The sequence below is a fragment of the Pseudophryne corroboree genome, chromosome 2, assembly GCF_028390025.1.
Source record: "Pseudophryne corroboree isolate aPseCor3 chromosome 2, aPseCor3.hap2, whole genome shotgun sequence".
Taxonomy (NCBI): domain Eukaryota; kingdom Metazoa; phylum Chordata; class Amphibia; order Anura; family Myobatrachidae; genus Pseudophryne; species Pseudophryne corroboree.
The window spans coordinates 512,912,374-512,925,555 of record NC_086445.1 but is presented as its reverse complement, the minus strand read 5'-3'; the positions used below and the strand labels follow the sequence as shown (position 1 = coordinate 512,925,555).

The window sequence follows — 13,182 nt, the reverse complement described above, 5'->3', positions numbered from 1 at the left end:
TTTCTGCCTCACCAGTCCCAATATTTAGTTAACAGTGTTTCCGTTTGATAAATACACCTATTCCCTCTCACCAGCACCTACAATACAGCTATAGCAATCCCATTCAATAATCAGGCCTCTTTACATCAACCAGTCCCACTATCTAATTAATAGCATTCATATTTATCCCAATGAGTTCTGACATTAATACATTAGCCCCCAAATTTACTACAGACCCCACATCTCGGTAATACCCACAATCAGCTCAAACATAATATTAATACCCTCACCTAACATTACTATTCCCATATACCTTCATTTTAATTTCTGTATCAGGATCCATATAAAACATTAATATCCCATACCAACTCCCACTAAATACTTGGTTTCCATTTGGAAATGTGGATCTATTCATGTACAAGCCCTTCTCTCACCAACTAAAGGGGAGATACTGAGAGAGGGAGAGAGAGGGTGGAAACGGGTCTCTGATCTGTAGCACACACACAAGCAACTGGATGGTGGGAGCAACTGCCTGAAGCACAATGATGGCATAGCAGGATGGAGGGAGACAAATGACAGGCAGCTGCTGGATGCGCACCCTGTGTTCCCATGCCTCATATTCCTCATAATATGGGCCTTTATCAGATATACACTATACAAACATATTGGGCCCGATTCTATGTTGCTCACAATGCCCGTGTTCACAGAGTTGAGAGCTTTCTTGCTGCTGCATGTGAGCAAAAAATCCTAAAAAGTCATACGGTGCATGAGTTCTGCGGTGTGTACACACAGAGGCGCAGCTGTGATTGAGATGCACGGTATCAGAAATGTGTTGGAAATGTGCTGGGCGGTGACTGAGAAGAGGCCATTCAGGGGCACGACTATGGCCTTATGGGTGTGTTGTGTGAGTGTCACAGGCTTGTTGCTGAAGTGTTCCCATGCAGATGCTTAATCGCTCACATTGGGGCCCTACTTAGGCAAAAATCTGCACTTACCATAGAGCTGGTGCAAGTTTCCATGGTGCAACAAATGATGGAGTAGCAAGCAGTTTTACAGTGTCTAAAGACGCTCAAAGTGGTCATCTTAGTCCGTGCACATTCAGACGCACACTTATACACTGTGTTATGTGACTATGGCAAAAGACGCTAAAGCATACTTGCCAACTCTCCTGGAATGACCGGGAGGCTCCCGAAAATTGGATGAGTGGGCAAGTATCTCGGACGAGCGTCACCCGCCTGCAACGCCCGCATCTCCTACTGTACCCGCACCCAATGCTGTCCAAAGCGGGTGTTTCCGGGGGTCTGATGACAGGATGCGCGTCATCCTGGTCCTGCTCCCTGCCTAGCAATACCTTGCCTTGGCATTATGTAATGGGGCGGGGGCACTGATGAGACTGTGCGGTCCCGCCCCCTATACATTGTTGTCCATCGTCGGCACACCCCACCCATACTGCACCACATCCCCCGCTGCTCCGACCTGGCTGCCCCCTCCCAGAGGGAGTAGCCAGAATGTCGGTAAGTATGCCCAAAGGGGACGCATAATCTGTGTACATAATTTATATTTAACGCTAATCACATTTATATCATAACCTTCTGAAGTCAAAGCAAATCCAAGCAGACATTGAAGCATTAACAAATGAATCATTGTGCAAACGCTTTGCAGAAAGAGTATAATTGCAGTGCCTAGTGCTGTTCCAGGTGGCCCCTGTTCTCAGTTTTTAACTGACATTTAACTTGGTTTCAAACACACACTTCTCTTTCTCCAGGTTTTTGTACACTACTAATAGGGATATTATTACATACATCATTTCCTAAATACATATTAATCATTTTATATTTAACTTGTAAACAATGCTGCAGTAATTGTAGTATATAATATAGGAATTAAAAGGTTGTTTTTTTTTTTAAACAATAAAAACAATAGATCCCGGAGTGAAAATATGAAGAACTCCTGTTCTAACGCAACATTTATTTATTATTGTGCCACTCTCTCTTCCTATTGGGCAGAATCCCTTTCATCCTGTGCGACCATGACACTCATGCTTCCTATTCTTACTGTCTGTGTCTGTCTCTGTATGACTGTGACACAGGGGTGTGCCTAGTCATATGATGGTTGATGTGATATCTGAAACAGTGCCCACTTCATCTCCTATACCAACTTTCAGAATCTATGCTGCCTAAACGCTTGTGTCAGATAGCCATTACAGACACAACACTACACCTACATCCACTACTGTTACTGTCACCCCTCCCACACTGCCAATGTGACAGACTGTCCCCACGCTCTTACTGTATGACTTTGTAATCATTCTCTTATTATATATCTCTGCCACTCGAGCGCCATCCTTGTTCTAGCTAGAAGTGTAACCCATTTCTATCACACCAGTAACTAGATGCATACCCGACTTACTTTCGAAATCCAGGAAAAAATGTGGACAATTTTCTAAGTCTTTGCCCAAAACCTTAATGAGATTTCCCATGACCCGTGGACCTACGAAAGACCAGAAATAGACAGGTTAAGAGACCAATAATACACAAGTTATACATACAGTTCTGTACATCCTCACCCTAATGTGTGTGCAACATGCCTGGATATCTGCCCGACCCATAAATAAAGTCATAAACTCACAGAATGCAATTTACAAAAGCTGCGCATATCCCCCAGTCTTAAGTGAAGGTTTCTCGCTTACATTCTATAAGGAAATGCAGCTTTTGGTGTTACCACTTCTGTTTTTGTCTAATTCTGAGCTGAAGGAGGAAGTTGGGAGTCAGTTTGTATTTTCCACACTTCCTGTGTGAAGCTACGCTGTGATCAGCACCCTAAAGAGATGTGTGTCGTGGCTGCATATACCTTATTGAGGAGGTGGGCAGGCACTGCTTCTAGCACAGCTTTGCACTTCTCTAATTAATTCACTTTCAATCACATAATAATCCAGATTAGAAAATACAGCAGAGCTGAGATTAGAAATAGAGAGAAGTGAATGTTCATGCTGGAGACCGTATCCCGTTTTGGGTATGGGTCATTAGGTCGACAGTCATTAGGTCGACCACTATTGGTTGACACCTGAAAGAGGTCGACACAGTCATTAGGTCGACATGGAAAAAGGTTGACATGAGTTTTTTTAAACTTTTTTGGGGGGTGTTTTCTTCGTAAAGTGACGGGTAACCCCAATTAGTGCACCATGGCAAGGTGCCTCGCTACGCTACCATGGAGCTCTGCACAGGTTACTATTCCCAATCTTAGTCCACGTGGATCGTAAAGTATGAAAAAGTTAAAAAAAAAATAGTAACAAAATTTGAAAAACGTTAGTCAACATTTTTCCATGTCGACATAGTACATGTCGACCCAGTGACCATGTCGACCAATAATTGTGGCCCTAATGACTGCCGACCTAAGTGTGGTCGACCTAATGACCGTATCCCGATTTGTGAGTGAAGTCTGCGGAAAGTGAGATGTCCACGGTGTAATGAGATGTCTGTATGGTAAATATCACTGATTCCAGGACCAAACTATGCACATGTCTAGTGCAACATTGTTCTTAGGATTAATCTAATGCTGGGTACACACTGGCCGATACATAGGCCGTTCAATGTCGCTGGCCTGTCGGCCAGTGTGTACCAACGCTATGTCTGTGAACGCCGTTGTTCAGACATACCACGTTGGCTCTGCAGCACACACGATGACCAATATATCTACAGATATATTGGTGCATCGTTGTGTGGGAACGGGGTGTCGGCATAGATGCGCTGCAGAGGTCGGTGGTGATTGACGGTTGAACTGGGCGTCCACATGTAAATGCCCGCCAAGTCTGTGACATCAGTTACGACGGATCGGGCACTGTGTATGCACAACACACTGCCCGATCCGGCTATAGATATATCTGCAGATCCATTGATATGCAGATATGTCTACCAGTGTGTACCCAGCTTAAGTCCTCATTTTGTAATTGTAGGATGCATTAATCACAATGCCTAGTACTCTAAGTGCTGCCCCGTATTACTGTATATGTCAATGCCTAGTACGCTAACTGCTGCACCGTATTACTGTATATGTCAATGCCTAGTACGCTAACTGCTGCACCGTATTACTGTATATGTCAATGCCTAGTACGCTAACTGCTGCACCGTATTACTGTATATGTCAATGCCTAGTGCTCTAACTGCTGCCCCGTATTACTGTATATGTCAATGCCTAGTACTCTAACTGCTGCCCCGTATTACTGTATATGTCAATGCCTAGTGCTCTAACTGCTGCCCGGTATTACTGTATATGTCAATGCCTAGTACTCTAACTGCTGCCCCGTATTACTGTATATGTCAATGCCTAGTACGCTAACTGCTGCACCGTATTACTGTATATGTCAATGCCTAGTACTCTAACTGCTGCCCCGTATTACTGTATATGTCAATGCCTAGTACGCTAACTGCTGCACCGTATTACTGTATATGTCAATGCCTAGTGCTCTAACTGCTGCCCCGTATTACTGTAAATGTCAATGCCTAGTACTCTGACTGCTGCCCCGTATTACTGTATGTCAATGCCTAGTGCTCTAACTGCTGCCCCGTATTACTGTATATGTCAATGCATAGTGCTCTAACTGCTGCCCCGTATTACTGTATATGTCAATGCATAGTGCTCTAACTGCTGCCCCGTATTACTGTATATGTCAATGCCTAGTGCTCTAACTGCTGCCCCGTATTACTGTATATGTCAATGCCTAGTACTCTAAGTGCTGCCCCGTATTACTGTATATGTCAATGCCTAGTACGCTAACTGCTGCACCGTATTACTGTATATGTCAATGCCTAGTACGCTAACTGCTGCACCGTATTACTGTATATGTCAATGCCTAGTGCTCTAACTGCTGCCCCGTATTACTGTAAATGTCAATGCCTAGTACTCTGACTGCTGCCCCGTATTACTGTATGTCAATGCCTAGTGCTCTAACTGCTGCCCCGTATTACTGTATATGTCAATGCATAGTGCTCTAACTGCTGCCCCGTATTACTGTATATGTCAATGCATAGTGCTCTAACTGCTGCCCCGTATTACTGTATATGTCAATGCCTAGTGCTCTAACTGCTGCCCCGTATTACTGTATATGTCAATGCCTAGTACTCTAACTGCTGCACCGTATTACTGTATATATTAATGCCTAGTACTCTAACTGCTGCCCCGTATTACTGTATATGTCAATGCCTAGTACTCTAAGTGCTTCCCCGTATTACTGCATATGTTTGTCATCATCTTATGTAGGAGAAGGATGCACTGGATGATTACCGTTGAGTTTACATAGATCTAGTTTCCATTCTATTGTCACGTTTGATCTAATATAAAACAGGTATTAATATATGTCAGAAGAATACCATCTCAAAAGAGATTGATTATTTGTAGCTGAGTGCATGAATTGACTAATGGAGCCCATACTTTAGTAATCTCAACACAATCATTCACTGATTCTGCATTTATTTTTCCCTCAATTTAATGATTCCCCAATCCACCAATATGCGTCCATACATTGGCGAGATTTTTCAGTGATCTGCAAATCATGAAAGTGACCTTTTTAATAATAAAATATTTATAGTGGTCTACAAATTGGCTGATTGTTACCCATACACTAGCAATCTACAGCCCTGATGTGGTCACTTAAATCCAGCACGATAGACAACCTGATTTACTGATTCTGATTACTTTTTGGTCAGAATTGGCAATTGTTGTACCACTTATGCTGCAGATTTTTTAACCCAATCTTCAAAACAGGGAATTGCCCCAATCCATAGTAAATGTATGGTCCCCATAAGGCTCTGAGCTATTTAGCCCTAGAAATCTTTCTTGCAATGACCCATAGCCATTCACAAAGAGTTTCCCATGCTTTATGATCAACTGAGCAACTTTTCACCATACTGGTCAAATGTGGATGCAACCATTATTACATTGGGACCATTAGTATGACAAAGTTGCCACTCCAGAGAACTAGAGATGAGCGCCGGAAATTTTTCGGGTTTTGTGTTTTGGTTTTGGGTTCGGTTCCGCGGCCGTGTTTTGGGTTCGACCGCGTTTTGGCAAAACCTCACCGAATTTTTTTTGTCGGATTCGGGTGTGTTTTGGATTCGGGTGTTTTTTTCAAAAAACCCTAAAAAACAGCTTAAATCATAGAATTTGGGGGTAATTTTGATCCCAAAGTATTATTAACCTCAAAAAACATAATTTACACTCATTTTCAGCCTATTCTGAACACATCACACCTCACAATATTATTTTTAGTCCTAAAATTTGCACCGAGGTCGCTGTGTGAGTAAGATAAGCGACCCTAGTGGCCGACACAAACACCGGGCCCATCTAGGAGTGGCACTGCAGTGTCACGCAGGATGTCCCTTCCAAAAAACCCTCCCCAAACAGCACATGACGCAAAGAAAAAAAGAGGCGCAATGAGGTAGCTGTGTGAGTAAGATTAGCGACCCTAGTGGCCGACACAAACACCGGGCCCATCTAGGAGTGGCACTGCAGTGTCACGCAGGATGTCCCTTCCAAAAAACCCTCCCCAAACAGCACATGACGCAAAGAAAAAAAGAGGCGCAATGAGGTAGCTGACTGTGTGAGAAAGATAAGCGACCCTAGTGGCCGACACAAACACCGGGCCCATCTAGGAGTGGCACTGCAGTGTCACGCAGGATGTCCCTTCCAAAAAACCCTCCCCAAACAGCACATGACGCAAAGAAAAAAAGAGGCGCAATGAGGTAGCTGACTGTGTGAGAAAGATAAGCGACCCTAGTGGCCGACACAAACACCGGGCCCATCTAGGAGTGGCACTGCAGTGTCACGCAGGATGTCCCTTCCAAAAAACCCTCCCCAAACAGCACATGACGCAAAGAAAAAAAGAGGCGCAATGAGGTAGCTGACTGTGTGAGAAAGATAAGCGACCCTAGTGGCCGACACAAACACCGGGCCCATCTAGGAGTGGCACTGCAGTGTCACGCAGGATGTCCCTTCCAAAAAACCCTCCCCAAACAGCACATGACGCAAAGAAAAAAAGAGGCGCAATGAGGTAGCTGTGTGAGAAAGATAAGCGACCCTAGTGGCCGACACAAACACCGGGCCCATCTAGGAGTGGCACTGCAGTGTCACGCAGGATGTCCCTTCCAAAAAACCTTCCCCAAACAGCACATGACGCAAAGAAAAAAAGAGGCGCAATGAGGTAGCTGTGTGAGTAAGATTAGCGACCCTAGTGGCCGACACAAACACCGGGCCCATCTAGGAGTGGCACTGCAGTGTCACGCAGGATGGCCCTTCCAAAAAACCCTCCCCAAACAGCACATGACGCAAAGAAAAAAAGAGGCGCAATGAGGTAGCTGACTGTGTGAGTAAGATTAGCGACCCTAGTGGCCGACACAAACACCGGGCACATCTAGGAGTGGCACTGCAGTGTCACGCAGGATGTCCCTTCCAAAAAACCCTCCCCAAACAGCACATGACGCAAAGAAAAAAAGAGGCGCAATGAGGTAGCTGTGTGAGTAAGATTAGCGACCCTAGTGGCCGACACAAACACCGGGCCCATCTAGGAGTGGCACTGCAGTGTCACGCAGGATGTCCCTTCCAAAAAACCCTCCCCAATCAGCACATGATGCAAAGAAAAAGAAAAGAAAAAAGAGGTGCAAGATGGAATTATCCTTGGGCCCTCCCACCCACCCTTATGTTGTATAAACAAAACAGGACATGCACACTTTAACCAACCCATCATTTCAGTGACAGGGTCTGCCACACGACTGTGACTGATATGACGGGTTGGTTTGGACCCCCCCCAAAAAAGAAGCAATTAATCTCTCCTTGCACAAACTGGCTCTACAGAGGCAAGATGTCCACCTCATCTTCACCCTCCGATATATCACCGTGTACATCCCCCTCCTCACAGATTATCAATTCGTCCCCACTGGAATCCACCATCTCAGCTCCCTGTGTACTTTGTGGAGGCAATTGCTGCTGGTCAATGTCTCCGCGGAGGAATTGATTATAATTCATTTTAATGAACATCATCTTCTCCACATTTTCTGGATGTAACCTCGTACGCCGATTGCTGACAAGGTGAGCGGCGGCACTAAACACTCTTTCGGAGTACACACTTGTGGGAGGGCAACTTAGGTAGAATAAAGCCAGTTTGTGCAAGGGCCTCCAAATTGCCTCTTTTTCCTGCCAGTATAAGTACGGACTGTGTGACGTGCCTACTTGGATGCGGTCACTCATATAATCCTCCACCATTCTATCAATGTTGAGAGAATCATATGCAGTGACAGTAGACGACATGTCCGTAATCGTTGTCAGGTCCTTCAGTCCGGACCAGATGTCAGCATCAGCAGTCGCTCCAGACTGCCCTGCATCACCGCCAGCGGGTGGGCTCGGAATTCTGAGCCTTTTCCTCGCACCCCCAGTTGCGGGAGAATGTGAAGGAGGAGATGTTGACAGGTCGCGTTCCGCTTGACTTGACAATTTTGTCACCAGCAGGTCTTTCAACCCCAGCAGACCTGTGTCTGCCGGAAAGAGAGATCCAAGGTAGGCTTTAAATCTAGGATCGAGCACGGTGGCCAAAATGTAGTGCTCTGATTTCAACAGATTGACCACCCGTGAATCCTTGTTAAGCGAATTAAGGGCTGCATCCACAAGTCCCACATGCCTAGCGGAATCGCTCCGTGTTAGCTCCTTCTTCAATGCCTCCAGCTTCTTCTGCAAAAGCCTGATGAGGGGAATGACCTGACTCAGGCTGGCAGTGTCTGAACTGACTTCACGTGTGGCAAGTTCAAAGGGCATCAGAACCTTGCACAACGTTGAAATCATTCTCCACTGCACTTGAGACAGGTGCATTCCATCTCCTATATCGTGCTCAATTGTATAGGCTTGAATGGCCTTTTGCTGCTCCTCCAACCTCTGAAGCATATAGAGGGTTGAATTCCACCTCGTTACCACTTCTTGCTTCAGATGATGGCAGGGCAGGTTCAGTAGTTTTTGGTGGTGCTCCAGTCTTCTGTACGTGGTGCCTGTACGCCGAAAGTGTCCCGCAATTTTTCTGGCCACCGACAGCATCTCTTGCACGCCCCTGTCGTTTTTTAAAAAATTCTGCACCACCAAATTCAAGGTATGTGCAAAACATGGGACGTGCTGGAATTTGCCCATATTTAATGCACACACAATATTGCTGGCGTTGTCCGATGCCACAAATCCACAGGAGAGTCCAATTGGGGTAAGCCATTCCGCGATGATCTTCCTCAGTTGCCGTAAGAGGTTTTCAGCTGTGTGCGTATTCTGGAAAGCGGTGATACAAAGCGTAGCCTGCCTAGGAAAGAGTTGGCGTTTGCGAGATGCTGCTACTGGTGCCGCCGCTGCTGTTCTTGCGGCGGGAGTCCATACATCTACCCAGTGGGCTGTCACAGTCATATAGTCCTGACCCTGCCCTGCTCCACTTGTCCACATGTCCGTGGTTAAGTGGACATTGGGTACAACTGCATTTTTTAGGACACTGGTGAGTCTTTTTCTGACGTCCGTGTACATTCTCGGTATCGCCTGCCTAGAGAAGTGGAACCTAGATGGTATTTGGTAACGGGGGCACACTGCCTCAATAAATTGTCTAGTTCCCTGTGAACTAACGGCGGATACCGGACGCACGTCTAACACCAACATAGTTGTCAAGGACTCAGTTATCCGCTTTGCAGTAGGATGACTGCTGTGATATTTCATCTTCCTCGCAAAGGACTGTTGAACAGTCAATTGCTTACTGGAAGTAGTACAAGTGGGCTTACGACTTCCCCTCTGGGATGACCATCGACTCCCAGCGGCAACAACAGCAGCGCCAGCAGCAGTAGGCGTTACACGCAAGGATGCATCGGAGGAATCCCAGGCAGGAGAGGACTCGTCAGACTTGCCAGTGACATGGCCTGCAGGACTATTGGCATTCCTGGGGAAGGAAGAAATTGACACTGAGGGAGTTGGTGGGGTGGTTTGCGTGAGCTTGGTTACAAGAGGAAGGGATTTACTGGTCAGTGGACTGCTTCCGCTGTCACCCAAAGTTTTTGAACTTGTCACTGACTTATTATGAATGCGCTGCAGGTGACGTATAAGGGAGGATGTTCCGAGGTGGTTAACGTCCTTACCCCTACTTATTACAGCTTGACAAAGGGAACACACGGCTTGACACCTGTTGTCCGCATTTCTGGTGAAATACCTCCACACCGAAGAGCTGATTTTTTTGGTATTTTCACCTGGCATGTCAACGGCCATATTCCTCCCACGGACAACAGGTGTCTCCCCGGGTGCCTGACTTAAACTAACCACCTCACCATCAGAATCCTCCTGGTCAATTTCCTCCCCAGCGCCAGCAACACCCATATCCTCCTCATCCTGGTGTACTTCAACACTGACATCTTCAATCTGACTATCAGGAACTGGACTGCGGGTGCTCCTTCCAGCACTTGCAGGGGGCATGCAAATAGTGGAAGGCGCATGCTCTTCACGTCCAGTGTTGGGAAGGTCAGGCATCGCAAACGACACAATTGGACTCTCCTTGTGGATTTGGGATTTCAAAGAACGCACAGTTCTTTGCGGTGCTTTTGCCAGCTTGAGTCTTTTCAGTTTTCTAGCGAGAGGCTGAGTGCTTCCATCCTCATGTGAAGCTGAACCACTAGCCATGAACATAGGCCAGGGCCTCAGCCGTTCCTTGCCACTCCGTGTGGTAAATGGCATATTGGCAAGTTTACGCTTCTCCTCCGACAATTTTATTTTAGGTTTTGGAGTCCTTTTTTTTCTGATATTTGGTGTTTTGGATTTGACATGCTCTGTACTATGACATTGGGCATCGGCCTTGGCAGACGACGTTGCTGGCATTTCATCGTCTCGGCCATGACTAGTGGCAGCAGCTTCAGCACGAGGTGGAAGTGGATCTTGATCTTTCCCTAATTTTGGAACCTCAACTTTTTTGTTCTCCATATTTTATAGGCAGAACTAAAAGGCACCTCAGGTAAACAATGGAGATGGATGGATTGGATACTAGTATACAATTATGGACGGACTGCCACGGTTAGGTGGTATAAAAAAACCACGGTTAGGTGGTATATATTATAATAATAATACAATTATGGATGGACGGACTGCCTGCCGACTGCCGACACAGAGGTAGCCACAGCCGTGAACTACCGCACTGTACACTGGTTGATAAAGAGATAGTAGTATACTCGTAACAACTAGTATGACACTATGACGACGGTATAAAGAATGAAAAAAAAACCACGGTTAGGTGGTATATATTATAATAATAATACAATTATGGATGGACGGACTGCCTGCCGACTGCCGACACAGAGGTAGCCACAGCCGTGAACTACCGCACTGTACACTGGTTGATAAAGAGATAGTAGTATACTCGTAACAACTAGTATGACACTATGACGACGGTATAAAGAATGAAAAAAAAACCACGGTTAGGTGGTATATATTATAATAATAATACAATTATGGATGGACGGACTGCCTGCCGACTGCCGACACAGAGGTAGCCACAGCCGTGAACTACCGCACTGTACACTGGTTGATAAAGAGATAGTAGTATACTCGTAACAACTAGTATGACACTATGACGACGGTATAAAGAATGAAAAAAAAACCACGGTTAGGTGGTATATATTATAATAATAATACAATTATGGATGGACGGACTGCCTGCCGACTGCCGACACAGAGGTAGCCACAGCCGTGAACTACCGCACTGTACACTGGTTGATAAAGAGATAGTAGTATACTCGTAACAACTAGTATGACACTATGACGACGGTATAAAGAAAGAAAAAAAAATACCACAGTTAGGTGGTATATATTATAATAATAATACAATTATGGATGGACGGACTGCCTGCCGACTGCCGACACAGAGGTAGCCACAGCCGTGAACTACCGCACTGTACACTGGTTGATAAAGAGATAGTAGTATACTCGTAACAACTAGTATGACACTATGACGACGGTATAAAGAAAGAAAAAAAAACCATGGTTAGGTGGTATATATTATAATAATAATACAATTATGGATGGACGGACTGCCTGCCGACTGCCGACACAGAGGTAGCCACAGCCGTGAACTACCGCACTGTACACTGGTTGATAAAGAGATAGTAGTATACTCGTAACAACTAGTATGACACTATGACGACGGTATAAAGAATGAAAAAAAAACCACGGTTAGGTGGTATATATTATAATAATAATACAATTATGGATGGACGGACTGCCTGCCGACTGCCGACACAGAGGTAGCCACAGCCGTGAACTACCGCACTGTACACTGGTTGATAAAGAGATAGTAGTATACTCGTAACAACTAGTATGACACTATGACGGTATAAAGAATGAAAAAAAAACCACGGTTAGGTGGTATATATTATAATAATAATACAATTATGGATGGACGGACTGCCTGCCGACTGCCGACACAGAGGTAGCCACAGCCGTGAACTACCGCACTGTACACTGGTTGATAAAGAGATAGTAGTATACTCGTAACAACTAGTATGACACTATGACGACGGTATAAAGAAAGAAAAAAAAATACCACGGTTAGGTGGTATATATTGTAATACAATTATGGATGGACGGACTGCCTGCCGAGTTCCGACTGCCGACACAGAGGTAGCCACAGCCGTGAACTACCGCACTGTACTGTGTCTGCTGCTAATATAGACTGGTTGATAAAGAGATAGTATACAATACATACAACAATATACTACTATACTGGTGGTCAGGCACTGGTCACCACTAGTCACACTGGCAGTGGCACTCCTGCAGCAAAAGTGTGCACTGTTTAATTTTAAATTAATATAATATTATGTACTCCTGGGGGCTCCTGCTATAACAACCTGCAGTGCTCCCCAGTCTCCCCCACAATTATTATAAGCTTTGCCTTTTATACATTGATGTGCAGCACACTGGGCTGAGCTGAGTGCACACAGACTGAGTCACACTGTGTGACTGGCTGCTGCTGTGTATCATTTTTTTTCAGGCAGAGAACGGATATAGCAGAGAACGGATATATTATATTAAAATAAATAAAAGTTAACTAACAACAACTGCACTGGTCACTGTGGTAAACTCTGTCTGACTCTGCACAATCTCTCTCTCTCTTCTAATCTAATTTCTAATGGAGAGGACGCCAGCCACGTCCTCTCCCTATCA

The 13,182-nt window shown here is 45.3% G+C and overlaps 1 protein-coding gene across 8 annotated transcripts in view; it reads right to left on the bottom strand.

The window, feature by feature from the left end:
• LOC135032268 (CYFIP-related Rac1 interactor A-like) overlaps positions 1 to 13,182 on the bottom strand; it is a 144,383-nt gene that overhangs the window by 77,241 nt on the left and 53,960 nt on the right. For 2 of the 8 annotated variants that reach the window (XM_063954073.1, XM_063954074.1), the window contains one exon: positions 2,380 to 2,469. In XM_063954073.1, the coding sequence (XP_063810143.1) occupies positions 2,380 to 2,458 (79 nt within the window). In that variant the 5' untranslated portion in view covers positions 2,459 to 2,469. Of the gene's footprint in view, positions 1 to 2,379; positions 2,475 to 2,607; positions 2,744 to 13,182 lie in introns of those variants that run through there. The other 6 variants (XM_063954075.1, XM_063954076.1, XM_063954080.1 and 3 more) reach the window with 6 other exon arrangements.